Source organism: Musa acuminata, chromosome BXJ3-2, assembly GCF_036884655.1.
Source record: "Musa acuminata AAA Group cultivar baxijiao chromosome BXJ3-2, Cavendish_Baxijiao_AAA, whole genome shotgun sequence".
Taxonomy (NCBI): domain Eukaryota; kingdom Viridiplantae; phylum Streptophyta; class Magnoliopsida; order Zingiberales; family Musaceae; genus Musa; species Musa acuminata.
In genome coordinates, this window is record NC_088350.1 from 28,520,277 (window position 1) to 28,546,507 (window position 26,231).

General features: G+C 36.5%; 3 protein-coding genes across 5 annotated transcripts; all 3 read right to left on the reverse strand.

Moving 5' to 3' along the window:
• Positions 1-568: 568 nt before the first annotated feature.
• LOC135631780 (AP-2 complex subunit mu) lies at positions 569-11,005 on the reverse strand. Its single transcript, XM_065139659.1, has 13 exons — positions 10,649-11,005; positions 10,042-10,219; positions 8,832-8,922; positions 7,264-7,358; positions 6,998-7,087; positions 6,872-6,920; positions 6,623-6,761; positions 5,574-5,690; positions 3,949-4,039; positions 3,740-3,882; positions 1,692-1,806; positions 981-1,025; positions 569-900 (listed from the first exon to the last, which is right to left on the reverse strand). Exons 1-13 carry the CDS (start codon positions 10,729-10,731, stop codon positions 820-822), a joined length of 1,317 nt encoding a protein of 438 aa, XP_064995731.1. The 5' UTR covers positions 10,732-11,005; the 3' UTR covers positions 569-819.
• Positions 11,006-11,504: 499 nt separating this feature from the next.
• Positions 11,505-15,250, reverse strand: LOC103975750 (uncharacterized). 2 transcript variants are annotated; one of them, XM_009390815.3, is made up of 6 exons: positions 15,056-15,222; positions 13,126-13,203; positions 12,941-13,016; positions 12,704-12,777; positions 12,524-12,591; positions 11,505-11,644 (listed from the first exon to the last, which is right to left on the reverse strand). In XM_009390815.3, coding segments are annotated over exons 1-6 (324 nt in total). In that variant the 5' UTR covers positions 15,083-15,222; the 3' UTR covers positions 11,505-11,643. The 2 variants fall into 2 exon arrangements, with proteins under 2 accessions (XP_009389090.1, XP_009389088.1); XM_009390813.3 differs by lacking the exon at positions 11,505-11,644 and adding an exon at positions 11,710-12,254 and having other exon boundaries at positions 15,056-15,250.
• Positions 15,251-15,901: 651 nt separating this feature from the next.
• On the reverse strand, positions 15,902-25,616 carry LOC135632147 (pentatricopeptide repeat-containing protein At5g13270, chloroplastic-like). Of its 2 annotated transcripts, XR_010494616.1 has the most exons (8): positions 25,423-25,616; positions 24,279-24,881; positions 22,769-22,884; positions 17,934-20,397; positions 17,756-17,821; positions 16,736-16,844; positions 16,558-16,659; positions 15,902-16,356 (listed from the first exon to the last, which is right to left on the reverse strand). XR_010494616.1 is itself a non-coding variant. In XM_065140611.1 (4 exons), exons 2-4 carry the CDS (start codon positions 24,832-24,834, stop codon positions 17,941-17,943), a joined length of 3,129 nt encoding a protein of 1,042 aa, XP_064996683.1. In that variant the 5' UTR covers positions 24,835-24,881; positions 25,423-25,616; the 3' UTR covers positions 17,839-17,940. The 2 variants fall into 2 exon arrangements, 1 of the variants encoding a protein (XP_064996683.1); XM_065140611.1 differs by lacking the exons at positions 15,902-16,356; positions 16,558-16,659; positions 16,736-16,844; positions 17,756-17,821 and having other exon boundaries at positions 17,839-20,397.
• Positions 25,617-26,231: the final 615 nt, after the last annotated feature.

The following is a 26,231-nucleotide window of genomic DNA, read 5'->3' on the forward strand; positions in this document are numbered from 1 at the left end:
TATATATATATATATATATATAGAGAGAGAGAGAGAGAGAGAGAGAGAGAGAGAGAGAGAGTGTGTGTGTGTGTGTGATTGCGAGGCTAACATGTACGTTAAAATTTTTGAAACAAAACCAGTCTCTCTCAACATATTACATTAGAAAAGAAATGCCATTCGGGGGGTTTCCGTCTTAAAAAAATTCTGTAAATTTCTCAGTCACTACACACACCTATAACTTTTTTAATTTTATTTCAATTAAAATTTTAAAAAATGTAAACACTTCCTCACTTTTCTCTTTACTTTCACGGCACACATTTCAATCCGAAGATAAACGTTTTAGAGATCACAAGTAATATTACAATAAGAGGGAAACACCCAATCTGATGGTATTTATGAAGTTCCAAGTTTCTCTTGCTCATATTAACTACAATTGTACATTATTGAGTTTTGAAAGAGTATATATGTAATAAACTTTGTTGCCGTATTTACAGCAATATCTTTGGAGGCATGTAAATATATATTAAAAACTTGGGCATATTACTATATGGTGTCAGCTTATATTATGCTTTGATCTCCATGCCACTTGACTAAAAACAAATATTTCTAATAAACTGGAATCAATGCTGTTACAACAAACACATCTGACAATCAACTAGAAAGGAGACCTCAAAGAACAACTTTTTTCTATAAACGCACAGACGATCATTCAATTACGAATTCATTAAACAATTTCACTGCACTCCGACCTCATGGTCGGAGATTGATCCACTGGAAACAACACACCTCACACCCTGCGGAATATGTGCTAATACCTGTTTGGAATCAGATCATGAACTAGCATCTTATCTCATATGATCCAGCTTTTGTAATGTAACGAACCCATTCTACTGTGTTGTACCCGCTCTTCTCCCACACCTACAAAAAGATTTGAGCTAGTACTAGGAAAATTCAATAAAGTGGCTTAATTATGGCAATAGTGTAACTCCATTTTATACCTTGAGAAAGCGGACACGTAGACCTGATGCGGTGAACATTGGAACCTGAGGAATCACAAAATCAACACAAGGACATACATATGTAGCATCCAGTTCTAGAGATTAAATCAACAAATAAAACCAAGAGTGCCTATTTTAAGAAACCACAAAAAATTCCGATACAGAACACCTATTAGCCTGACCTAATCTGTATAAATAAGAGGCTATTGAGGGAATATTTTGCACAATTTTCTGCCATAGAACCAGTCCAGGTTTTAGAAACGAAAACATACACAAGGACAGAAATACGAAAATTTTATGGTCTTGAAAAAAAAATTAGGGTCTTATTTAAACCATCAAGCAACCTATATGTGAATTTTACACCTCTCGATCAGAAGGTTCAATAAAAAATAGTCTAAATAGCATGTCTGACAAGTTTCACATGGTGAGCTTGTGTGATTAAATTACCATCCTGGAGATATCTAGTATCCTCCTGGTTCCTACTTATATAGTATGCCTCCATCCCCCAAAACACCCACAAACTAAGTGCCTTTACCAGAAAATCTACTATTCAAGGATCAAAAAGATATTAGTCTGCCTTGATCTGGCATGTCTGGTCTGTTTATGGGGAGAAGGAAACAGTGAAAAAATTATGGCTTAACTGAAAACTCTAGCATCTTCCAAAGCAGAAATAAACATTGGCATGCATAAAATAAGGAAAAGAATGAATACCTGGAATTCCATTTGAATAGGTGGCCGGGTCCATGATTTCTTTTCTGCCATTGTCGAAATCAACTCAACCTCTGCACTCATGGTTGACTCAGTTTGCCCCGGAAATTTTCTAATCCTGCAAGTTTAATGTTTTATTGAGTAATTAACTACTACAGAATCCAGAAACATCACATTAAAGGGAAGGATAAAATTAGTCACAAAATGATAATTGAAATAACAAAATACAAGCAACCAATTATGACTTTCAAAATACTAGTTAAAGGATTTTGCCAGAATGATTTTGAGTGATTATACCGAAATAGAATTACCAAGTGGATAATAAGATACTTTCTTTAGGTGTTACTTCCAAACAGACACGCCAACATCTTTAGCCTCAAAAGTCTGCACAACAGCATAACACTGTTCTATGACCCGAAACAATGTCTAGATGAGCAAGCAACAGCTTGATAGCATGACAATTCAATAGACAAAGTAATGAACCATATATATCATAAATTGTTGAATTTTAAGATTAACCGCATTGGTCATAATGTTACTACAACCTAGCCATGGCAAATTTAGGCAAGATAAGAGTTGCAGTGAAACTAATGCTACTTACCAGCCAGAGATCTGCTTCTTTTTAGCTATACAGATCCTTTCCCCTCACTAACCTCTGTTGAGGGCAATATCGCTAGAAATACTAATGGTCATTAAGTATGTTGTTTCTGGTGCAGTCTTCTTAACGATTCACTAATTCTCCCTGCACCCCTTATCTGAATCAACTCATCTTGCCAAATTAGTGCATTACAAATTATTTTAAACAATAACATCTATCTAAGATCTACCACCACGACCCGGACTTAGTAATAAGCTAGCTCATGCATACACAACATCAGCAACAACAACAATATCAAAGCTGTAAATTCCCAACTATTTGAGGCTGACCATATGGGTCGCTTGCCGCCATTAAGATATATAAAAAGCTATATCTTTAAATAAGTTAAAAATATTTAAATTTTTATTTATAGTTTTTATTGAGTTATTTTTAGGACTGCACATCTTCTCGTAACACATGATAATTTTTTCACATCTTCTAACGGACATGATAATGATTCTCCTTCATTTTATTTGATCTTTTGAAATGACGCCTAATTGCTAACAAATGGAAACATTTCTTTTCCTATCTTTCTAAATATCTCCACGTATCCATCTCAGCATTCTCATTTTACCAACACAAATGTTTCATATATATATTATTTCTTCACTCCCAACACTTAAAGATCCATTAAGTATTGTTGGTCTATTTTAAACTTTTCTTTTAATCTCAAAAAAATCCCATGATCATGTCCCTTGCCAATTTTAATCATATTATTTTTACTCTATGAATAATATCATTATCAATATCACAATTTTGTTGAAGATAATATCAGATAGGGTCAATGTACACAGTCTGTAATCCAAATATAGATACAAGGAATGAATTAAGGTGCAATAAAGAAGTTACTTGCGACTCTTCAAACATGTCAAAGGGAAGTTAACCAGCCACATAACAAATGTTTGTGCCACTAGGATTTGAATTTTGAAATAGCATAATGCCAAGCATCACAAATGGTCTGGACAACTAGAATATGCCATGGCACCGAAACAGGTTATGGTAAACCACTAGAAGAAAATATCCCTTTCCAAGATTAATAAAAAAATGCACTTGGAAGTAAATCAAAGGCAGTAAATGTATTCCAGTTATTTTCATGAAACATTGGGCCATCACTTTTTAGTTATATGTTAATGGCTTAAAATAAATAAAGCCTGAGATATTTTTGTACTAAATACCAAACCTAAATAGTTCAGATTTACAATTTGTATTGTTGTAAATCTAACATACAAGTAGAAGAAAGAAAAGCATCACAGAGTTTGAACGTTCTCCTTAAAAAACATTATCTGCATGTTCTACATCAGTTTATAGTTCAAGATAAAAAAATCTAGTCAATTACAAACAGAAACACACATAAAGCTTATCATGACACAAAAGGAACATGAAACACCAAAAAAGAGTAATAAATAAAACTTACTTCCACACCAAGCAGTCTATGGAAGCATTATATTTGGCCCGACCAGATGTCACTTGGAAACTTGTTTTTGCAGTTTGCTTAGGAACTGGAACTTTTACCACAACACCAAGCGCGAACATTTTTGCACCAAAGACGCTTTTAACCTGAATATCATGGTTTAGAATACATGAAAAATACAAGTGTACACCTATAATATGTATCAGACTAACCTTGACGTTTACTTCCATCCTTGTTCTACCTAATTCCTTGATTGTTGGCAACACACGAAATGGTAGATTTACACCCTCAGTTATGCGATACCTAGAAAACAAGTCAACCTTGAGAACGACTTCCAAAGAAAGTTGGCCTCTACAATTCCTAGGCCACAGTACGACAACAACATATTTACATGTATCAGATTGCAAAAGAACAAGATACTTCGCTTGTCATTATTTATTAATTTACAAAATCTTAAGCTAAAACAGACAACTAAAAGCTTGTACCAACCAATAATACCATACTACCATTCTATTATACTTTACTGTTGAAACATTTTATGCCTTTATTCTAATACACATTATACGACATAACAAATTATAATTACAGGGCAAGCCTTTCTTTTTCTCGTCCTACATCAAACAATCATTGATATGCAGCCATATCATATAACGAAAACACTAGAAGCTTCCTGTATGTTCTTTATCTGCGAAATTAACGAGTTTCCTAAACAAAAAATCATTAGATCTCTTGACTATGATTTAAATCAAAACATTTAAAGCTTCCTAAAAGATTAAATCATTGCAAATATATGGCTAGCATTCAACATTAAAACTGAACCTGCCAACTATTTTGCTGATCAATTGCTTTAGTAATTCAAGTAAATTGTTTAAAATCAACAACCATGACAATTACTTGAATACAGTTATTGAATCATAACAAAAGATTTTTTACGTACTTCCGGATCCTATAATTACAAGGTATTTATACATGTTATTAGCTTCCATCAAAAGCTTCACATACTGAACATATGGTAATTGGCACAAAAATCCCTGATTGTACTGTATACCAGCATGAAGCATGTACTAAATAATAAAGGAAGTTTTAAATCAAATCAATATGAAATTTACAGAAAATTCAATGGATAAAGAGACGATATTGAAGGATTAGAATTTGTACTACCTTTAATCAGGAGTAAAAGCTTTCTGAAGAATCATTATATGTCTAAAGTCTGCAAAATTACATAACAGTTCTACTTTTAAAAGCTCTAAGAGCCATCCACTCTTAAACTTTTGGAACTTCTACAGCTTCGGCATCTAGTGAAGATCATTTCTAACTCATTTATAAATTTAAGCTTACAAATAAAAGTCCAAATAATCTCATTTTAAACATCAAGCAAATTTCATGTATCTGTTAACATGTGATCCCTTCTAATTAAACATTGCTTTGCTGCTTGTAACATTAAAAATTTTGAACATGGCAAATCAATACAATGCTTATTCAAGAAAAATTCAGCCAAACATAACATATATAATGTGTGAATGTACTTATCACAATCATTCGGGTCTCGCGTGTAATGCTTAGACACTCAACTGATTAAAAGTTTATATACAGCACATCAGTTCAAACCCTACTATATGAGATTGATAATTGAGCTAAGTTAAAAAACAAAAATATAAATGTTATGAGCATGATTCAAATTGATGATTATAGAGGACAGACATTATAGACCATTTCCGCACATTGACAAGGAAATAAACAGCAGATAAATTCAAGAATTTACTGAACCAAAAAGTCATGTTGCCAATATAAAAACTGAACAAAGGCATCCCCAGCAATAACCGCATAGAAAAATTACTTCATCAGTTCAAATTCACCATCAGGCGGCACAAAACTGACTGTCTTTTCTGAGTTGAACCTCGTCAAGTTTACACATTGGTGGAAAGTGACATCATCAAGTTCTATGGTTTTCCCACTGGAAAAAGAAAAGGACTATTGTTAGTTCCAGATATTAATTCAATTTACATGACACCAAGTTATGATGACAATATATTGCATAAAGGATAGCACAGGTGACTAGAACTGGGGTGCAAAAAAAGATGCATGCCGTTCAAGGACTTGATTTTGAGAAAAAGTTGAACTTGAGTAGATATGTATGCAGCCTAAATTCTGCAGGGTGTTTTCTATGGTTTGGACCTGACACTGAAAAATGAAGCTGCGCAGATAGCAACCATGATGCAAATGCATCTTTTCACATCAGACCTAGCTGCCAGCCTGACCCTACATTTATAGTTTACTTGCCCAGTTTTGGCTTGTCTTGGTTAATTTTTGTCCTTTTTTTTAGGCTTGACCCTGATGAATTTTACAAATTCTAAACCATCCAACTCACTGTCATAATTATTTACAATGCTTCTAAAATGTCAAAAAAGTCCACAAATGGGGCCTTGAATCCCAGACCTTCCCTGAGAAGTAGTTCTGACAATAACAGTACTCGTTTTATTTGAAACACTATACTCTTTTTATTTGTTTGCTCAGCCAAGCCTAAACTTGACCTGGCCAACCCAAGCCTGGCCCTATTTGATTATTCACCTATCTGACGTCACCTAACAATGGGCTTGGAGGCCATGCTTGAGCCAATGGTTGCGTCCGTTAACAGGTCCAAGTGGCAACATAGTAAGATTGCTCCTTCTTTGGTGGCATCTTGGAATGCAGATGTTTAAAAAATCCAATGGCTACCTATCTTCCTCCAAACAGTTTCTTAAGATGTTCCCCACTTTCAAATATTAATATATGATGGTATATTTTGCAGCGAAGCTTGGCCATCGTTTCTAAGCAAAATGAACAATGAGATATTTGATGTATGATCAAAACAGTTTCTCAACAAAGTAACAATTCTAGCTTATTTACCTTTTTATAGGTCTGGATTTGAGTTGTGACTCCTTTTCAAGACCAATCTTATCATTTAAGCCTAGCTTTAGATCAGGCATCCCAGAGAGGAAGCATTTCATGAGAATCTTTCCCGTCACATCACAACGTAGAACACTTCCTATGAACAATATTCAAGTAACATAAAGATATTTTAAGGAAAACAAACTAAGTTGGAGACTTGGAGTAATGAAAGAGCTTTTTAGACACAAAAAAACAAATTGAACAAACCTTTGGAGGACATAAGAAGATTAACACTTTCGACGATGTCCAGAAAGACCTAAAAAATACTATCATTAGAACAGAGTTTCTCACACTAATAGTTATACATATGGAAACAAACTCCAGTAAAGTCACCTCATTCTTTTTATATACAAGACCCTCACGTCGCCAACCAACGGCACCTGTAACTTGTAGAGTTGCATTGGGAACGGGCTTGTCTGAGGGCTAATATTGCATAAACAAAATTAGAAAAATGTGGTTAATGTATAAAAATTTCTATTAATTCAAGCATGGTTTAACTGTAAAGTTGAAATTTATGGTTGTGAATGATAATACAAATGGTAATATGTCAACCACTTGGTTCTTCTTTGTTAAGAGAAATAAAACCCTGTACATCTAACCTTGGAGGAGAATGGTGACCGAACACCTTCCTGAGTTATGTAAAGCTTCAAAATTTCAGGTGAAAGATTTTGAGGGTACCCAAAATCCATAATCTCTGCAAATTAACAAAAAAATATCATGGTCATTATACCAAAACTTCTGATCTCTCTCTCTCTCTCTCTCTCTCTCTCTCTCTCTCTACACACACACACACACATGAGAGAATGATAAAGTTAATATAATCAAGGAACACAAATGGTATCATGATATAAAAACTAATACTACAACTTGTATGTGATGCTGGCTTCTATGAATATTTTTACAGTATGGATATTGTTTGCTAATAATTTCTCATCTTAAGTTTTCTCATTTTGGGTACCAAGCCCATAGTGATCCATGGGTGGTGCAGTATGGATCCATTATGCATCAGCATACCAACACGGTCTGATGGTATATATCATGGTAGAAGAAGAATAAGAGTATGGAGAAGACCAATGGGCCGCTAACAACTGGCGATGAGCAGACGGCAATGGGTAGTGCGAGTATAGGTCCAAACAACCCGAAATGTGGCAATCCACATCCTACCTCATACCCAAACCAGCAAATACCTGCTGCTGTATGCCGGTTCACAGAAAAAGGCAAAACCTTACCTCATCTTTGTAATAAGATAAACCAAAACTCAAGTTGCATAAAGATTCTCAATCCTCATGCTAGTTCCTAAGCATCCTACCACAGTTTAATGCTAGTTCCTAATTTCAGCAAACTCTAAAATTATTTCCATTAAGTTGTCTATAAATAACAGGAAAACTTATGAGTCCCAAAACACACCTTTAATTGCTTGCTTTGTTTCTATTTTTTGGCAATTTTTAGCAATTAATTACTCGGTTTTCTTTAATTTAATCTTTGAGAGGCTTCTAATCTTCCTCAAACTAAAGAAGCACCAAGTAGGAAGTGTATTCAACACACAATCATTCCTAAAAATGATTAAACCACCTTAAACAATTCCCTCCATCTTATCATGAATTGGTGCTACCACCAGCTTATGCTAATACAATCAGTTTGAAGTCTTATTGTGGTACATTTACCTTGTATGATATCATGACAAACAAGATGTCAAGATCTAACCCTCCAATTCAACCAACCATTACTACTATATTAAAAACATCTCTTCAATCTCCTTAGAAGTTTCCAAGACTAAACCAGCGCTTCAAGCAAAATCAATGAACATGATCACCATTATTTACTCGCCACAATTAATGTTGCTACACCAAGAACACTAATTACTAGGAAATGCTAATCACAGAAATCAACTAAAACCTCCAACTTCCTCACCCTTAAAATGCACGTGCTCATAGATCCTTCTTTTTTATGACATAATAATTTCTTTTGAATATCATAAACATGTAGATAATCATAACAATAGGCAGCATGGTACTAGCAATATAGGTAGAGTATGAAAAGCATATATGGTTTAAAAATTATGCTCAACAAAACTACAAAAATTTAATACAATAATATCATAAATAATAAAAAAATAAACAAAATGCAAGCCATAAGAACTGCACCAAATAAGACAAGCAGTACATACCATCAAGAAGCTCATAAATTAAAACGAAATTATTCCTAATGGCATCTTCATCAAATGCACCACCAAAATACGATTTAAATAATGCAACAGCCTGTTCATGTTAAAAGAAGAATGAATGTTAACAAAAGAAATAGGAGTCAAGAAAAAGAATATTACACTTCATAACAGATAATGTGATAACTTTTCTAACAGTTGTTTATTACCAGCTTCAAGTAGTAAGACAGAGTTCACATACTATCATTTACTTGCACTATGTATAAATAACACTAAAAATTCCTGATGCAGGCATAAATGATCAATGAGCAAATCATGAAAGTATCCTTTATTATGTAGAACAGCAAAACAATGATTAAATAAATGATGTGACTAGTGATAGGATCCCAAACAGACAATGCTGACAGTAAAGCAGAAGAAATATCACATACACACACACACACATTCCAATTAGGGTTGCAGAGCAGGGACATGCAATGTCTCACACTAGCGATGAGACCCACAGCTGCTCGCACTCACTGATCTGCCATTCGCCAGCCCCCATCCACCACAGTACTCCTTCAACTCTTCTCCTCCTCTTCTCCTCTTCTTCCTTCCTCTTCCTCCAACTCCTCCGTTTTTTCCTTCCTCGTCCTCCTACTTCCTCCACTGACTCCTCTTCTTCCTTGCTCTTCCTCCTGTTTCTTCATTGACTCTTCTTCCTTCCTCTTCTCTCTTTGGTACATATCAATCCAACAAGGGACCTCCCTCCCTCGCTCTCTGTCCCTTCCAAGTAATTCTCACTCTTTAAGTTGTTATTCATAGCAGCCTACTGGTAACAATTTCCAATACTGGATAACAGTTATACTTGATGGAGAACTAAGAGAAACAACAAGACTTCAGACAAGGAAAGACAGCTTGACATTCCCAGTATCTAAGTTAACCAGGAACCAACTGCATTAACTAGCATAACATGATATCTGAATTAGAAAATTGATGTAGCAGAAAATTAGAGAAAATTCCTTCTAAAATATCTAGCAATCAGACATTACCATATTTAGGTTATTAACCAGAAACCAAACTGCAATAACCAGAATAGCATCAATCCAGGATAGCGAAATGATGTACCAACAACTCAATAATTCTATAGCATACTCCTTCCAAACTATCTAGCAAGCATATGTAACTCCAAGTTGTTCACAAGAACAGCACCCAAGTGGTTACCAAGGCAACTTACCTCGACGACAAACTTGAATGCACAGGCAACATTGGCATTGCTGCTAACGACGATCACAATGTACACATTGCTAATTCTCATGTAAAGAAAGGAGCAGCCTCCAATTTGCCGAACAGGGCAAGTACCTAGTTCTTTTGTCTGCATTATATGCATCCGAAATGCATCCACCATATTGCCACTGAGACAAACACCGAATTTTAAGACATGGAATTTTCAAGAAAAATCAAGTAATTCGACTAGTAATTTAAATAAATTTCAGAGTCAAAATATATGCTCAAGGGCGAGGTGGTTCAAGGCATCAAGAAGCAAATAGAAAAAGAAATGAAACAAGATTCTTCAGAGTCAATTTCCAGTTGACGCCAGTAAAACAAATCCGGACTTGTACTCTTCAAGATATTACCGGTGGCATATCACCCAATCAAGTGCACAATTGACCAGACATGCTAAAAATTCAAACAAACTTTTGTTCGAATTAACCGCTCCTCCAAAATCTCGAACCTCATACACGTCCGTTCCAGCCAAAATCTTCAGCCGAAATAATCAAGATCTGGCAGGGAAAATGAAACAAGCGATTCGAAAGCCATAACAAGCAAAGAAAGGCGCGTACCCAACATCGTCGCGGTAGAGGCGATTGATGAGCACATCGCCGCGGAGATTCAAAAAGTATATGGCCGATGCCGCCACAGGCATCTCTTCCACGGCAGAGACTCCGGTCCCAGAAGGATCACGGCGGATCGAGATCCGTCGGCAAGCCAAAATCGCCGAGCCAAGAAACGCGGGGAGGAGCTCCTCCCGCAGGACCCACGCAGGCCAAGACCTAGGGATCCTCCTCGAGGGATCACGGATCTGAGATGCAGGGGTTCTAAAGGTCAAGATTTGAGGAGGACGACGAGGAAGAGAAGGGAAGAGGGTTTGGGGCCTTCCGAGAGGGATCCGGTTGTTCTTGTTTCTTTTATGGGTTCTTTTTCTTGTGTTATTTCTTATTCGGTTGCGTTTAATCTTCCAACAAAACATTCAACGCCGTCGTTGCCCGAGAAAGCCCAGCATCACGAGAGGCGCACGTGATGGCAGCGCAGCTGCGAAAACCATGCGCCAATTTCGTTGCAAGACATTTATTTTCCGTGGATATTATTGTTTTATAAACCTTTGACATTACAATCTTTAGTGTAAGGCGTCACGAGAGGCAAATCTCAATGCTTTCCTACACATTGGTAATTTTTTCTTATATATGCATTCACATTTATACTATATTACAAAATGGATGGTATACGATCCATAAATATACAATAAACTTCATAAGATAAAAAAAAAGAGCTTTTAGATACAAAGTGTTGTATATAATTAGTAATAGGTCTTTGAAAATATCAAAGGCTAGACAAAATTTAACATCAATTACACTAATTTGGAATTATGTTATATTAATAATAAAAAATATATACAACATTTCATTTTAATCACGGCTATACAAATTCCAAAACAGTGAAGTACAATAGGGTAATAAATACTAGGAACTAGAAAGTACCAAAATAATAGTCTGGAAAGGAGGACATGATCAAGGCCATGCAAGTTTGATTAGTAGAACATGCTCTGCATAGAAAAACATCTGCAAAACAAAACAACAATAATTATATCTCTGGTTGAAGTGATCCATCAGACTGCGGTAACCTATGCAGGAAGATTTTGAAAGGTATTTCTTAGTCATCAAGAAGGGGAATACAAAACATGGGATATGCATGACCCATCCACAGATTGGGCAAGACAATCATTGGTATTTCTTAGTCATCAAGAAGGGGAATACAAAGCATAGGATATGCATGACCCATCCACAGCTTGAACAAGACAATCATTGACTAGTGTTTCCCAACAGATCAAGTGTACACAGTATAAGAAGTGATCAAGAACATCGGCGATGATAACAGCAGAACTTCACTGGTCTGAACCAACTTGAGGAATTTCAATTGAAGTAAAGTAGAAGAACAAGTAAATTGAAGTCCCTTAGTTGCCCATCGATCTCCATTTAAATTTTCACTTGGAGAATTCCTTGCCATTTTGTTGGTATCACTTGGAGAATAAATTGACAGTAGTGATGATTCTCGGTTTCAAGACAATAAGAAAGGGCATATCTGAATAAAAAAGAGGGGAAAAACAAATGACAACAATGAGAAATCCAGTCCTATTGATCAATGGGTTCAGTTTCCATCAGCTGCTGTGACCTGAAAACATAGTAACCAAATCATCAAAATAGTAATCAATACATAACTCATTTTCTTGATGTCATTCTTGACATTAGCGGAAAGACCAGGTACATGACATTTACTATGGAACGTTTCTATTTAGGTGGACTGAATCAGCCCCTGTTAACTGTCAGGGACAATGTCACTTCTACACAGACATGGTGACTAGGTCTCAAAATTTTCCAAGGGTGATTTATTCACCTAAATAGCATTTCTTGTGGGCGAGGAGATCTACAAGTAGTAATTACCATGATGGAGGGTTGATACCAAGACCATTGCAGGTAAGTATCATTCCTTTGAATCTGGAAAGATATTCCTGGATCAAGGGAAAACAATGATAAGATATATATGTTATTTTGGCAGATCAACATTATTAAACAGTATGCTGTAATAAAATCCAATTCATAAGTAGCTGGCTGAAAACATACCCGTAAACTGTACCTATCAATCTCATAACTACCCGATATGTCATATTCAAGTCGCTTATCTGGATCACTTAGTACTGCGAACATTCACAAACCATAGAAATTCGTTAGTTCTTGTCTCATCCTTTTTTGAGTTGATTTTATGATTTCTTCACCATGACTCATTGAGATTCCAGAATAACAAGATGGAACTGAACAAAATATTTACACGGAAGCTTTAAACAGAATTTGTAAGATCACCTTGGTAAGCTTCATTAATCTCCTGAAACTTTGCAGTGACATCACTATTTCCCTTATGCTTGTCAGGATGCCACCTCTAGTAATAGATGGACATGAAATTCTTAGTGAACATTTGCCAAACAAGAGATGTTTCTGCTGAGTAACGGTCTGTCAAGAGAAGATTATAGAGAACAGAGATAACTTACTAATGCAAGTCTTCGGTAGCTTAATCTGATAGTCTCATCTGTTGCATCATAGTCAACCTCCAGAACTTTGTAATAGTCCTGAGTAAAAAAATATAGTTCCCAATCACAAACTGATTATTATAACTAAGTTGGATGTTATTTCCAGAGAAAAATGTCAAACTACGTCGAAAAATCTCAAACTATGTACTGTTTAGTAAATTAAATAAATTATCATTTCATGGAAACCAAATATGGTGATAAATCAGCAAGGTTTTTGTCAACTGGACAAAGATATCTGGGTGTGGTTATTATTTGTTAGTACTTACTCAACTATGAAAAAACAAATAAATGAAATTCCTTATTGAATAAGCATGAGTTTCATAAAATTTCATGACCAACCATGAAAGAAATAAACTAAAGAAAGTAACTAAATGCTCTTACACCTTTAATATCTACTCAATCTAGCATAAATATTAATGAAGGTTTTTCGCAAAGATGTAATGACAAGTATTCAACATGTTAAAATCTACATTTCATTACTTATTAAGGCTATGATTTCTGGGTCCCAGTAAATGAGAACCTAAGACATACGAGAAGTTGAATGCAGCACGATGACGTAATCTGAGAAGCCATGCTAATCTCATTCAAGATAAAACACTAAATATAATAAACTTTTATCATTTAAAATTACAGATATACAACAACAAGAAGAACAATGCATGGTGGAGGTTCTTTCACATATTTTTTTCACGGCTAAAAGTTAGTCTTACTTAGTTCTAAATCACAACCTCAAGAGGGACAACTGGGTTTCCAAATATAGGCAAAACCTTTGACTGTCCTCCAAGATTAAATAGAAATCAATCGAGACTGATGACATCAATTGAAAATTTGATTAGCAATTAAATGAGATCAACAAGATTAATTGAAACCAACAAATGTTTGCTTCACTACTAAGGAATTAGCTGGCACTGAGATTATATAAAAGTCAGCCTGGGCTGATAATTAATCTGAGGATTTTCTAAAAATGTTAGGTGTTTCTGAATACAATTGATCTTTGCTCAATCAATTCCAAAAGAGATAGAATGGATTTAGTCTATTTTGCACATCATATTTTTATCTTCACATGTTGTCATACAACTGAGATTTGATTCCCCCATCTCTTCGTGTCAATTATGTATTTGACATTCAACCTACTAACTTGTGTGCTGCTTATCGGGCCTTCCAACTCGATAGGACATGACCCTCCTATCGGGAATTGCAACAATTCAGGAGAAAAGGTATCCCAAGGGAGGACAAGATGGAAGAAAGTGAGATTACTGCTAAAGTAACAATTATTTTGCACAAAAGAAATGGTAAATTTCCAATTATGGCTTCAAGTTCTTACAAAGCATCTATATAGCAGATGTGCTCTATAAAATTCTACCAAAGGAGTGACCTAAAACTCTGAAAATATGATTCCCATTAGCTACAGAACTTGAACCTTCAATTATATCAAAACTCTTAGATGTCAAAAAAGACTCAAAACAAGACTTTTAATGCACAAAAGTAGATAACAAAAACTTCTAGAGCTGATCTCTCCATATGCAGGAAGAAAGAAACAACAGATGAGAAAAGAAGTGGAATGGCAGAATCTGTTGAGAAACGCGCCGTATGTATGGTTAGGTTCAATTGTCAGCAAATAGAGAACCATAAAACTTAAAAGACACAAGTAGGTCGACGAAATATGCCTCTAAGCTAAACATGTCTCTAAAACTAACAAAAGACCATCAAATTACCAATGCGTTGACCCGATCAAAAACCATAAATTACCACAATCGCCCACCCGATCACAAGCACGTCTTGTTCTCATCAAGCATGCACGGCGACGATCCACCCACAAGCAGCACAACGACAACCTAGCGATGACAATAACAACAGACCCGGGCAGCGATGGGGCGCGGAAGAGGCTTACCTTCTGGGGCTCTGCGCCGCTCTCCATCCAATGCTGTGCTCGAAGGATCCCTTCACATCCTTCATCACGAGGAACCCTTCAACTCTTAATCACCGATAAGATCAAACGAGAAGGGGGGATCGGATGATGAGAGAGGGACGGAGAGGGGAGGCGGCGGTGGGCGTATTACGCCGGGAGAGGGTCGGGACCGGTTCTGTTCAGATTGGATGCGGTGGTTTCGGATAAGAACGTCCGACTAATAATTGGGCCCAACGGACCGTTAAGCCCAACGCCTGAAAGCAATCTTTATTGGGCCCCGTTGTGGAACCACATCCGAGTGGTAGCATTTGATGTCCGAAACGCAGAATTTGTTTTCGGAATCATTTCCTTCACTTGTTTTTAATCGACACTTACGGAAGACTTCAACAATGTGACAGAAATAAATCAAAGCTTGCATTTGACATAAGTTTGCTAACAAATGAGCAAACGAAGAAGCAAAAAGAAAACAGCAAGAGCCACTTTTTCGTTTTTCACAACAAAAACATATATTAAGCCACAAAGAAATGCAGATGACTATACCATTATAGCATGCAAGCATAAGTCAAAGCTTCCATTTGACATAAGTTTGCTAACAAATGAGCAAACGAAGAAGCAAAAAAGAAAACAGCAAGAGCCACTTTTTTTATTTTCACAACAAAAACATATATTAAGCCTCAAACAAATGCAGATGACCACCATTATAGCATGCATAAATGCAACCCATAGTCTGAGAAGCAGCAAAAACTGTGTGATGACTAAAAACACCAGCAGAATTTTAGTCTGCAAAACAGCAGAAACTGTGCATGATGACTTCAAACACCAGCAGACTTTGGCAATTGCCAGGTTCATACATACAAACCAAACATTTTGAGCATTTATACAACTACAATCAAGATAGACAAACTTCTGTTCATCAATATATATATATATATATATATAACTGCATAATAGATTGAATGTGAATAGGAAATGTACAATAATATCTTCAGGAGGAAAGAATTAAGCTGTGCTTTTAAAGCTTATAACTTGAGATGTTCAAACTAATCTGTGTGGATGAGCAGCCAGCCATTGATACTGCATGTCGACCAGATCCTATGCAACACACTTGAGGGATTGTGTCTTCGACAGCATTGATAAGGATGGAAGCTGGAGATCCAGCTATGTTCTTTAGGGAGGATGTATCCTGTGCTGCCTAGAAATGCAAGTGGCACCCAAGGTAATTCTTATGGATGAGAACATATCTTGCAAAACACTGGCAGTACATTTCTAAATATGCAGAGACCCTGAAAGTAAATCAACATAATGTGATTCTCGTAAAAAAAAGTTGAAGAATTCTCGTAGCAAATGTTAGGAAAGCTCTCTCCCTGTATAAATCATTCTTTTGGATATTCATGAAATTCCTCTAAGATATATTCCTGATCTAAATTAATATTGAAAAATAATTAGTCAGAAAATTGAATTACATATCACTTTCAAAAATGAACCTGGAAAGAGATATGGTTGATGATGTCAGCAGCAGTCATGATCAGCCCAGGGTCTTCTGTACTGTGACCAAACAGATCGGCACTTGGAATGGATTTTGAGCCCTACATAAGAAAAAAAAGCCCATCTTATTGCAAACAATGTAGTTATTGATGGCAGTATAATGATATCATTTAATACCTGATTGAAAAGATGAGACAAATCTTTTCAAATCATGGCTGCAGAATACCTTGTTCTCTTCTGTAATCTCCTTGAGCAATTCGACAAGTTCTCTGATCTCCCATGGAAGCTGTCAATGACAAGTCTTACTTAAACATGGGACATCATAACAAATTCATGGAAAATAAAACCTAACCTAAACATGGTGAAGCCTAAAATGAAACCCACCTTCTTCAATCGAGTCAATTGCTTTATTAGGGTGGTAGGAGTCATTGAAGAAAGAGGATCAGTAATAACTAATAAGGGGGATAAAGAATATTATTCTGGTATATAATCTAGGGAAACTTCTTTATTGCAGGTGACTGACACATGACAGGCTATTGCAAATCCTTGTCAACACACAAATGCAATGAATCCTTAAAAATACTTAGTTATTTCACTTATTGGATCCAGAATTAATAAAAGAAACAAAATACTTACAATAAAGCTAGTTTAACTGTTTAAGATATTTCAACTAAGCAAAAGAGAAAGACATGCTTTAAGCATTCATTATGTGGAAAAGACTTTGCAATTAGGTAAAGAACAAAGAATATCCACCAGTTCAATTAAATTAATTATTAAAGATATTTTTAAGAAGAATATTTCATCACGACAATGATGACTGTAAAGATAGTGTCAGCGGTGTCCTTCGTTGTGGTTGAAAATGATGGTAGCTGTTATTGCATTGTGAACAGCAATTTAGTTGTGATAATGACAAACCAAACAATGACTAGGAAGATGGCTACTTTGATGACAGTGGTGGAATTGGTACATTCATTGGTAATAATGATGAATCCAGGAAAGAAAGAACATCAGTTATTTGAAGCCTTTCCGGCAAGACCACTGGAAGAGGACTGATGGGAAAATATCTAGAACCAAATTCAACTTTCCAAGGATATGATTTCACTGGCAAAGATTAGAAGTCTAATCTCACGACACCAAGAACTGAAACCAGTTATAACTAGCTGAAGAATTTCAAGGACAAAACTGATGTGAAGTTACCTCGAGGCGTCCCCATTTTGGTCAAAACACCTTCCAGTATTTTCATCTCCTATACTGATAATTTTTCTGTTGATGTTTGCATATGGACAAAAATTGAAGATTTGATTCAGTTGGTATAGTGCTTCAGTCAAACAAAAGACATTTTCTGACCTCAATGAGCTTAGTAATTTACACCTACACTGTGGTCACCAAAAGTCATTACAAGAACACCTTCCATTTTTAAAATGATGGAATCGACTTGAGTCCCTTACAATTATCTCACGCCCAGTTACTTTGGACACCATCTTTGTAAAAGAATGACACTCATTACAAACACGAAGATTTTTGAAGACCAAAATTGGGCAACATGTTGGTACCGATATAAGCCCAAAGGCAATTGCTAGCCTCTCACTGTGGTCAAGAAGCTGCTCCATACGCTCTTTGTGCAAGACATTCGAGTTTCTGTCTGTTGTGACATTGGATTCAGATACCATTATTTGTCTGTCCAATTCATCTAATTTGCAATATATTTGTTTGGTTAAAGGATGATGTTTATCTCCCACAATGAATCTATGAACACTACCCTTAACTGTTATCCAACTGCAACTAACTTCCTTCTTAATACGTCTTCCATTCATCATCCTTCTAACGGAGGCCGCCTCCACCCACCTACCTCCTGCAGCATACATGTTAAATATGAGGATATAGGCTGCAGCATCATTGGGATCCATACTAAGAAGATTCTCCCCTGCAACCTTCCCAAGATCCACATTTTGATAAGTGGTGCATCCACTCAACAACATCTTCCAACTTAGAGCATCAGGTTGGAAGGAACCAGATCTGATTAATTCATACGCCCTTTCCAAATAGCCAGCACGACAGTAAACATCAATCATACAGTTAAAATGATCAGAAGTTGCTTCCACACCATAAACCCTATACATTGAATCTAAATATTCTCTTGCCAAAGAAACCAATCCAGTATGACTACATGCATTCAAAATACCAGTAAATGTGATGGAATTTGGCTTAACCTGACAACTGAGCATCTTATTGAAAAGATCCAGAGCTTCCAAAGCCTGACCATGATAAGAACATCCTGCAATAATAGCTGTCCAAGCGACAGTATCAGGTTCAGCAATCAACTCAAAAGCCCTACGTGCATAATCCAAATTACCACATCTTGCATACATGGTAACCAAAGCACTATCACCAACAAGGTTGGAGACGAGCCCTCTCTTTATTGCATCAGCATGCAATTGACTACCAGAACTGGAATCAGTTAATGCAGAAGACGCTTGAAAAAGGCTAGAATATATGAATGAATTTCGTGTCATTTTTCTACTCCTCAAGTATCTGAACATCCGGAAGCACTCCTCATATCTACCCACTTGGGAATAACCAGCAATAATAGCACTCCATGAAACCTCATTAGGTTGACAGATCCTATCAAAGGCATTTTGAGCTTCAAATATATTCCCACACTTGACATAAAAGTTAACAATAGGTGTTCCTGCTGAGACATCAGAATCCATCCCCAATTTGATAATGCACCCATGAACTTGCCTCCCTGCCTCCCAATTCTCCATCTCAGAACATGCCTTGAGGATGATTGAGAACACAAACTGATCTAACTCTGTGCCTTCCCACATCATCCGCTTAAACAAGACCAACGCCTCATACTGCCTCTCAACCTGGGTATAGCCAACCATCAGACTAGTCCAAGACACAGCATTCCTCTCCACCATGCGATCTAAAAGAAGAGCTGAGGTATCCAAGCACCCACATTTAGCATACATATTAACAAGCTCTGTATCAGAGAAGACATCAGATACGAACCCAATTCTTATCATGTACGAATGAATCTGTTTGCCAAGCTCGAACTCTAAGTCATTCGAGCATGTACGCAACAAGTTGGCAAAAACTGTCATATCCGGGTCAAGTCCTTCAATTTTCATTTTAGAGAAAAGTTGAATGGCTTCTTGAAGATACCCACTGCGAGCAAAACCACATATCATAATGCTCCAACTACTCAACATCCTACTAGACATTTCCTTGAAAACTTTACAAGCATCATCAAGACCTGAACAGTCAAAGTACATCTTAAGGAGGCAATCAGCAAGGGAAGCATCCAGGTTTCTATTTCTGATCCTCTTCAGCATGTGACGGTGGAAGAACCGTCCATCATCCAGGGATTTCCAGGTGCCGCAAGCTGTAAAGAGTGATTGGTAAACATGGGGCTTTATGCAGATGCCTGAGGAGTCCATGAAACCAAGGAACTCCCGTGCTTCATGAAATCTGCCCTGGTTGGTAAGGGAAAGAATGTGGAGGCTCTCAAGGAGGCCATTCTCCTGTTGGGCTTGGAAAGAGGGAGAAGGGGCGAGGGAGGAACGCAATGACACCCATGAAGGGATTTTGGTGAAGGAAGAAGGGATTTTATGGGTTTGGATGTTGTGGCTTATGAAGTGGTCAGACTCTTTGTGCATGACATTCTCCACAGAAAGTTCGGTCCAAGAAGATGCAGTTTGCTTCATGTCCGCTTCTGTCACAACTAGATCTGAAGAAACTGCCTTAATCTTTACTTGGTTTCTCTCTTTTTCCTTGTCAACTAGAGAAGTTATCTGAGCTTTTAGCTTTGTATCCTGGCTCCATAATTCACAAACCTGTAATAGAATAAGTTTGTAAGTCTTGCAGAAGTTATTTAAATATTAGCATATAACACATTGCACACTTGCACACACAAAAGTACTTGTTTATTTTTGCATACTGTCCAGATAAAGATCATTATTTGCAATGGATCAGAATGCTTGTTTATTTTATTTTGAGGAGTCTGTTCATAACAAGGTTTAAAATTGTAACACCTCTGATTTAGCTCACATAGTCACATTGGAAGTGAACTAAAACTTTGATTAGCTAATAAGGATATGATATGTGGCTTATAAGAGCCTGATAAGTGTACTACTATTGACTTCAGCTTAAACATTTTGAGCCAGTGGTTTTGATTCAACGAAGTTAATAGGTCAACTATCTTGTCAGGGCAGGTAATAACAATTGACATCAAACTTAGTTTAGTATTGGGACATGGTGAGAAGTTCGAGTAGGAAAAGGCTACCCGTGAACGGGACCGGAAGATATGTCGGAACCACCATTGGGTTATGCCTCACATGCACCATGTTAGGATTTGATCTAGGTTATATTAGACCGTGTCGAGGACGTTAAGCCCTTAAGTGGTGGGGGAGATTATAACACTCCCGATTTAGTCTCACATCGGAAGTAGACTAAGACTTTGACTGGCATATATAGGTTTGATGGGTGTAGTACTGTTAACTTCAGCCTAAACATTTTGGGCCAGTGATTTAAGTTTAACAAAGTCAATAGGCCAGTTATTCCATCGAACTCAATCATGATAGAAACATCTAAACTCAGTTTGGTGCCCCTTGAATATGAATGGCCAAGTCAACTGAGTTGACTTGGACGAGTCAACACTTTTGTTCTAAGAGCTCCAACAACAGAATAAAAGAAAAGAAAATTGTTGCATATCATGTATGTCATGTAATTGATTCTTTGCTATCAAACAACAACAACAAGCTGTCCATCCCAAATAATCCATCAGCTATCCATATTATATATTCTGAGAATAACAAAAACTGCGCTTAAATCTAGAAGTTCAAACTCTGATGTGCCATACCAAGTACACCAAAATTCCCCATTATTAATAACAATGAAAAGATATAGTACCAGCAAGTTACTTTACATTAACCTGGATGCCCAACAGTTTAAATCATCCTTTAACCAAACAAAAGACAGTATGGGACTATGAAACATCAAACAAAAGGCAAAATAACAAAAGAATGAAACAAAAAAAGACAAAGGCAAATATAAGATGAAGAAAAGAAGGAAAAAGGAAGGAGAACTATAAGATACTGACACATCTCTTACTCAAAAATGTTCCCTCGTGTCTCATTCCCCAAGTGCTCTTTTCTTTTATTTTTCTTTTTTAACTCTTGAAAAATAGAAAGCAATGATGTGTAGAGGCAAAAAGGCAGAACAGAACTTTCCATCTTGCTGTTCCTTTGATTCTTTTAATTTCAATTGCTGTATTCCTCATATTTGGTTGTGTCTTTGTGACTTATAAAAAAATCACAGCTATTGACTTGGTGACCTTCAATAAAGCTTGGGCTGACTCAGCCGAGTTAACAAATGGCACAGAAAACAGACATGGTCAGGCTCTTTGCCAAAGAACCAGGGTCTGAAGGCCTTTTTGACTTGGTTGTTCCTTTAAACCTGTGGCTCAGCCAAGTTCCAACATTGCTTACTAATCTAATGATAAAATCAAGTGATGGGTCAGAATTGGCTACAAGAAATAGCTCTAGTACAAACCAACACTATGCGAAGAAGCACAGCAAGGTTAAGTGGCTCAATTGACAAAATCGTAAAGGTCTTCATATTTTTTTGTTCAAAAGAATCGTACATGCTGAAATGATTCAACTGACCATATAAAATCTCAATCAACTTAACCCGTAGAATATAGAAAATGAATATTAATATATATGTAAGACGATCAGTTATTACTCCATTTCTAAATTAATCAATCTTTTGTAGCAAAAAATAATTAGTGATTAATCATGGACCAACAATTTCGTACTTCCACCAACCATTATATAACCTATTAACACAGTTTTGTTCAAATATAACCGTCATAGATACTATCACAGCAATGTAGATCAAGGTCCAAATCAAGGGGCTTTCCTTCATATGTATCCCTGCACAAGTTGAAAACTTTTGCCCATTAGGAAGTTCATATATATCTCTTTTGTAACTTAGTTTATCAGATACCTTTAGAAATCAATCAATATACCCATTTCTGGTGTGCATCAAGATAAGAATGTACAAATGGAAGTTTCCAGATAAAGATCTAAAAGGTGTGTATCATGTAAATCTTTTTATTTTGAGAGAAATACATTAAAAATCGCTACAAATTTATAGAGTTTGTTAGAAGCACATATGCAGCTTTTCTTAAGATTTAAGGCTTGCCTGAGTATTTATGTTGCTTGGATCAACTCCATAATTCTCAAGCACATAAGTAGCTATACCTTCAACCCCACGAAGTAACCCAATAAGCAAGTGCTCCAATCCTATATAGTTATGACCTGAAAATTCAACAAATTATAGTTCAACTCCCACCTCCATCCCACTAAAAAATGTGCCAACAAACAAAAGTTCATGTGGTTGTCCTTGTTGATTGTGTATGCATGTTGTCTTGTTATAGACATGTTGATGAAAAGATTTGGAAACCAAATATCCAAAAAGCTAAGAGAGTTGCTACACATGCTGTCTGGACAAGCATAACAATAGATATCGCAATCATAGCTTGTAGTGTTGGTCAATTCCACTACACTCAATCTATATCAATATCGTCAAAGACCGATCATATTTTAGCTAAGTCCTCGGCCTTATACCCGACAAATTACTTTAAAATTACAAGAACTGATAAAGATCAATTAAAATTAGTCGATTTTGACCAATTCTAGTTGACTTGACAGACTCAAAAGAAGAGAAAAGGAAGGACAGGCAGGAGGGAATGGGCAAGAGGAAAGTCTAGAGGGAGAAAAGTCAAAAAAGAAACTGAAACATAAGAGATGCTGCTACCATTATGTTTGTTAGTCATTTAAACTCTTGCATTTGCCATTTATCATCATTCACCATCCACTACCACATTAGATATAGAGGCAGGGGGAGACTAGAGACAACTTTTAACCTCTTGTGGAAATAGGAATATCATCACAAAGCAGGGAGATGTCATCAGATTTGGAACTGATGTCAAATTTATGAGCACTCCTTACACTTTAATGGCTTTGTGTTTGGTAATATTTAATTTATTTTTTGTATTGAGAATAGATGAGAGACTCTCGTTAAAGGCGACTGCTTAAGCGCTTATTCGGTAAATAAGATGCAGGATGCCTAAGTTATTCATCAGGAACATCAGATATAGACAATTAAAACCATATATAACATATGTGTAGAAAAAATAAATACATATGTGAAAATATTGAACATAACAATGCACACAACATATATTATTAGTGGCAGTTAAGGTACATCCAAATGCTAATAATAACAACTTTCAAGACATGTATGCTTAAGTTAACTCCAAAATCAATAATATCACATATAGAAATGTGGGTTCAAGGGGACTACTCTTCCCCTTGACTGGTAGTGAGTGCAAGCGAGAATCACAATGATGCTAAATATATGTACACTCACTAACACAAAAACACAAGTGATAGACTATATCAATAAGATAATTGCACCTCAAGAATTACAAGAAGTGAAAATTTAAGAAATGTGATAAAAACAAGAATCGAAGGTAAGAAAATAGGAAACCAGAAATTGCCATATGGGTCAACTAATAGCAAATGGAAGATCAGAAACTAGTACTAAATAATAGCACTTGAAATCAACAAATAAGATACAAAGAAGTTACAGTTGAAAAAGTCCGATCTACAATAAAAGCTCCATTCCTAGGAAGTTCAGTAGAAAATACCAAGTTGACGAGCTTCCTTCAACGAAAGTTCTAAGACATGCTTTGCTTGCGGTGAAAATGGCATATCGGCTACAAATTTCCTTCCCCCTCGAATAACCTTTTGAACATGTGCATCTTTAGGATTGTTTCTCACTGATTTTAAATCATTTACAGTGACATCAGTGCCTTCACCAATAAGAGCATCCAATATTTGTTCTGTCCCAACATATTTATGGCCTAGCCGTCTTGCTTCTTCTTGGGCAAGGATGATAACCTTGATTGCCTTCTCTGTGAAGAGGTCAAGCATGGCTGCAGTAACTCCCTGCCTAGCTTTTCCCAGTTGGTTATAGACATACCCTGAGACCACACAATGAAGACCACACACAGATCTTGATAAAAATTTCAAATTATCCGTTATTTGCAAGCCCATAAAGCCTCTCAAACTTGGAAAATATGGTTGCAGATGGCACATCTTATTGCAAGGCCTTCTAGCCTTCCCAGATCTCTGAAGCTGCCATTGGCTCCTACAAGCACCTACAACGGGAAGGGTGGTGGGCTGAACCGAAGCACTGGCCATTCTTTTTAACGATCAGGAACAGCTATATTAATGAATACTCATGATACCTGCATGAAAGAGATCGTTAACCACATAGAAATCATCATGATAAAAGGGTTACAGTGCTTACAGACATAAGGCGGCAGACAGTTGTTTCATAAAAAGAAATCACTTGAATGTTTCAACATGTTTAAAATGGTAAATGTACAGAAGCTTCCTAAATCACCAAAGAAATATCTCAAATCAAGAACATCAGGCCCTCAATTTTTCCCCTACGAAGTTTAAGGAGCTAGATGACACTCATGCATCAAAGCAAATACCATGGTCCTATGTCTGTTGTCCAATTGGTTGATAAATGCAATCAAAATACAGCAACTTAGCTCAGTCTCAGCAGATCAAATAAATGTTCCCAATCCTAACTGAGCAATTAATCTCTCCAAACCAAGATGAATTGCGTTCAAATCAATCAGAGAAACTGTCATGTAGAAAATTCATCAGAACAGTCAGTCACCAACTCGATTCTCACCAGCACTACATGCTTGCGAAGGAACGGAGCAACAGAGAACGAGCAAAATAATAGTGGAATTGGGCGAGCAGAGGAATAAGTACCTCCAATCTGGTGAAGTTGGATTTGAACTCGGACGGCAGGCCCCTGGGACTTGCAAACAAGAAGGCTAGGGCAGCGACAGATACTGCGTACGGCAGTTATGTGAAGGAAGAGGACGAGGGGGCGGCAGCGGCAGCGGCGTTGGCGTCGGAATGATCGAATGAAGGCAAGCCCTACTCGCCGTTGCATTTGACGGCATCACAGAGTAAAGCATATTGTTTAATTTAATTTTACATAAGACATTATCTTTTTAAAAAAAATTATCTTTTTAAGACAATTATCTAAATTCTAAAACTGATATCCCAAAATATTTCAAATAAGGAATATGAATTTTCTAATAATTTATATTTTTAAAGGATGTTATATAAATTATAAATTTATTTAGAATTTTAAGTTATAATATTATAAATTATTATTTAAAAATAAAATATAATTAGATAATAAAATATATGAAGGATTAATTGTGAGACACAAACTATTCTTTGTTGAGATGTAATAACTTGTATTTCTCCTTTAAAAGAAGATAAAATATGGGCCTTATATACAAAAAGTGAGATAGGAGATGTGATTGATTAATAAGGCATATTTTGGACCAAAGATACGTGACATCCGATGCCACACACCAGGTCAAAATCCGTACAAAGGCGTTGTTCGACCCATGTACCACCACGCCAGCTCGAGAATCAGTAAGGGGAACACCCCCACATGCCAAGTCAGAATCTGTACCGAGACGCTGTTTGACATGTCCCATCCCGGGAACCTGAGGCAGCATCGTCTGACGCTGCTCCACGCGTCCCGAGACGGTGACCGG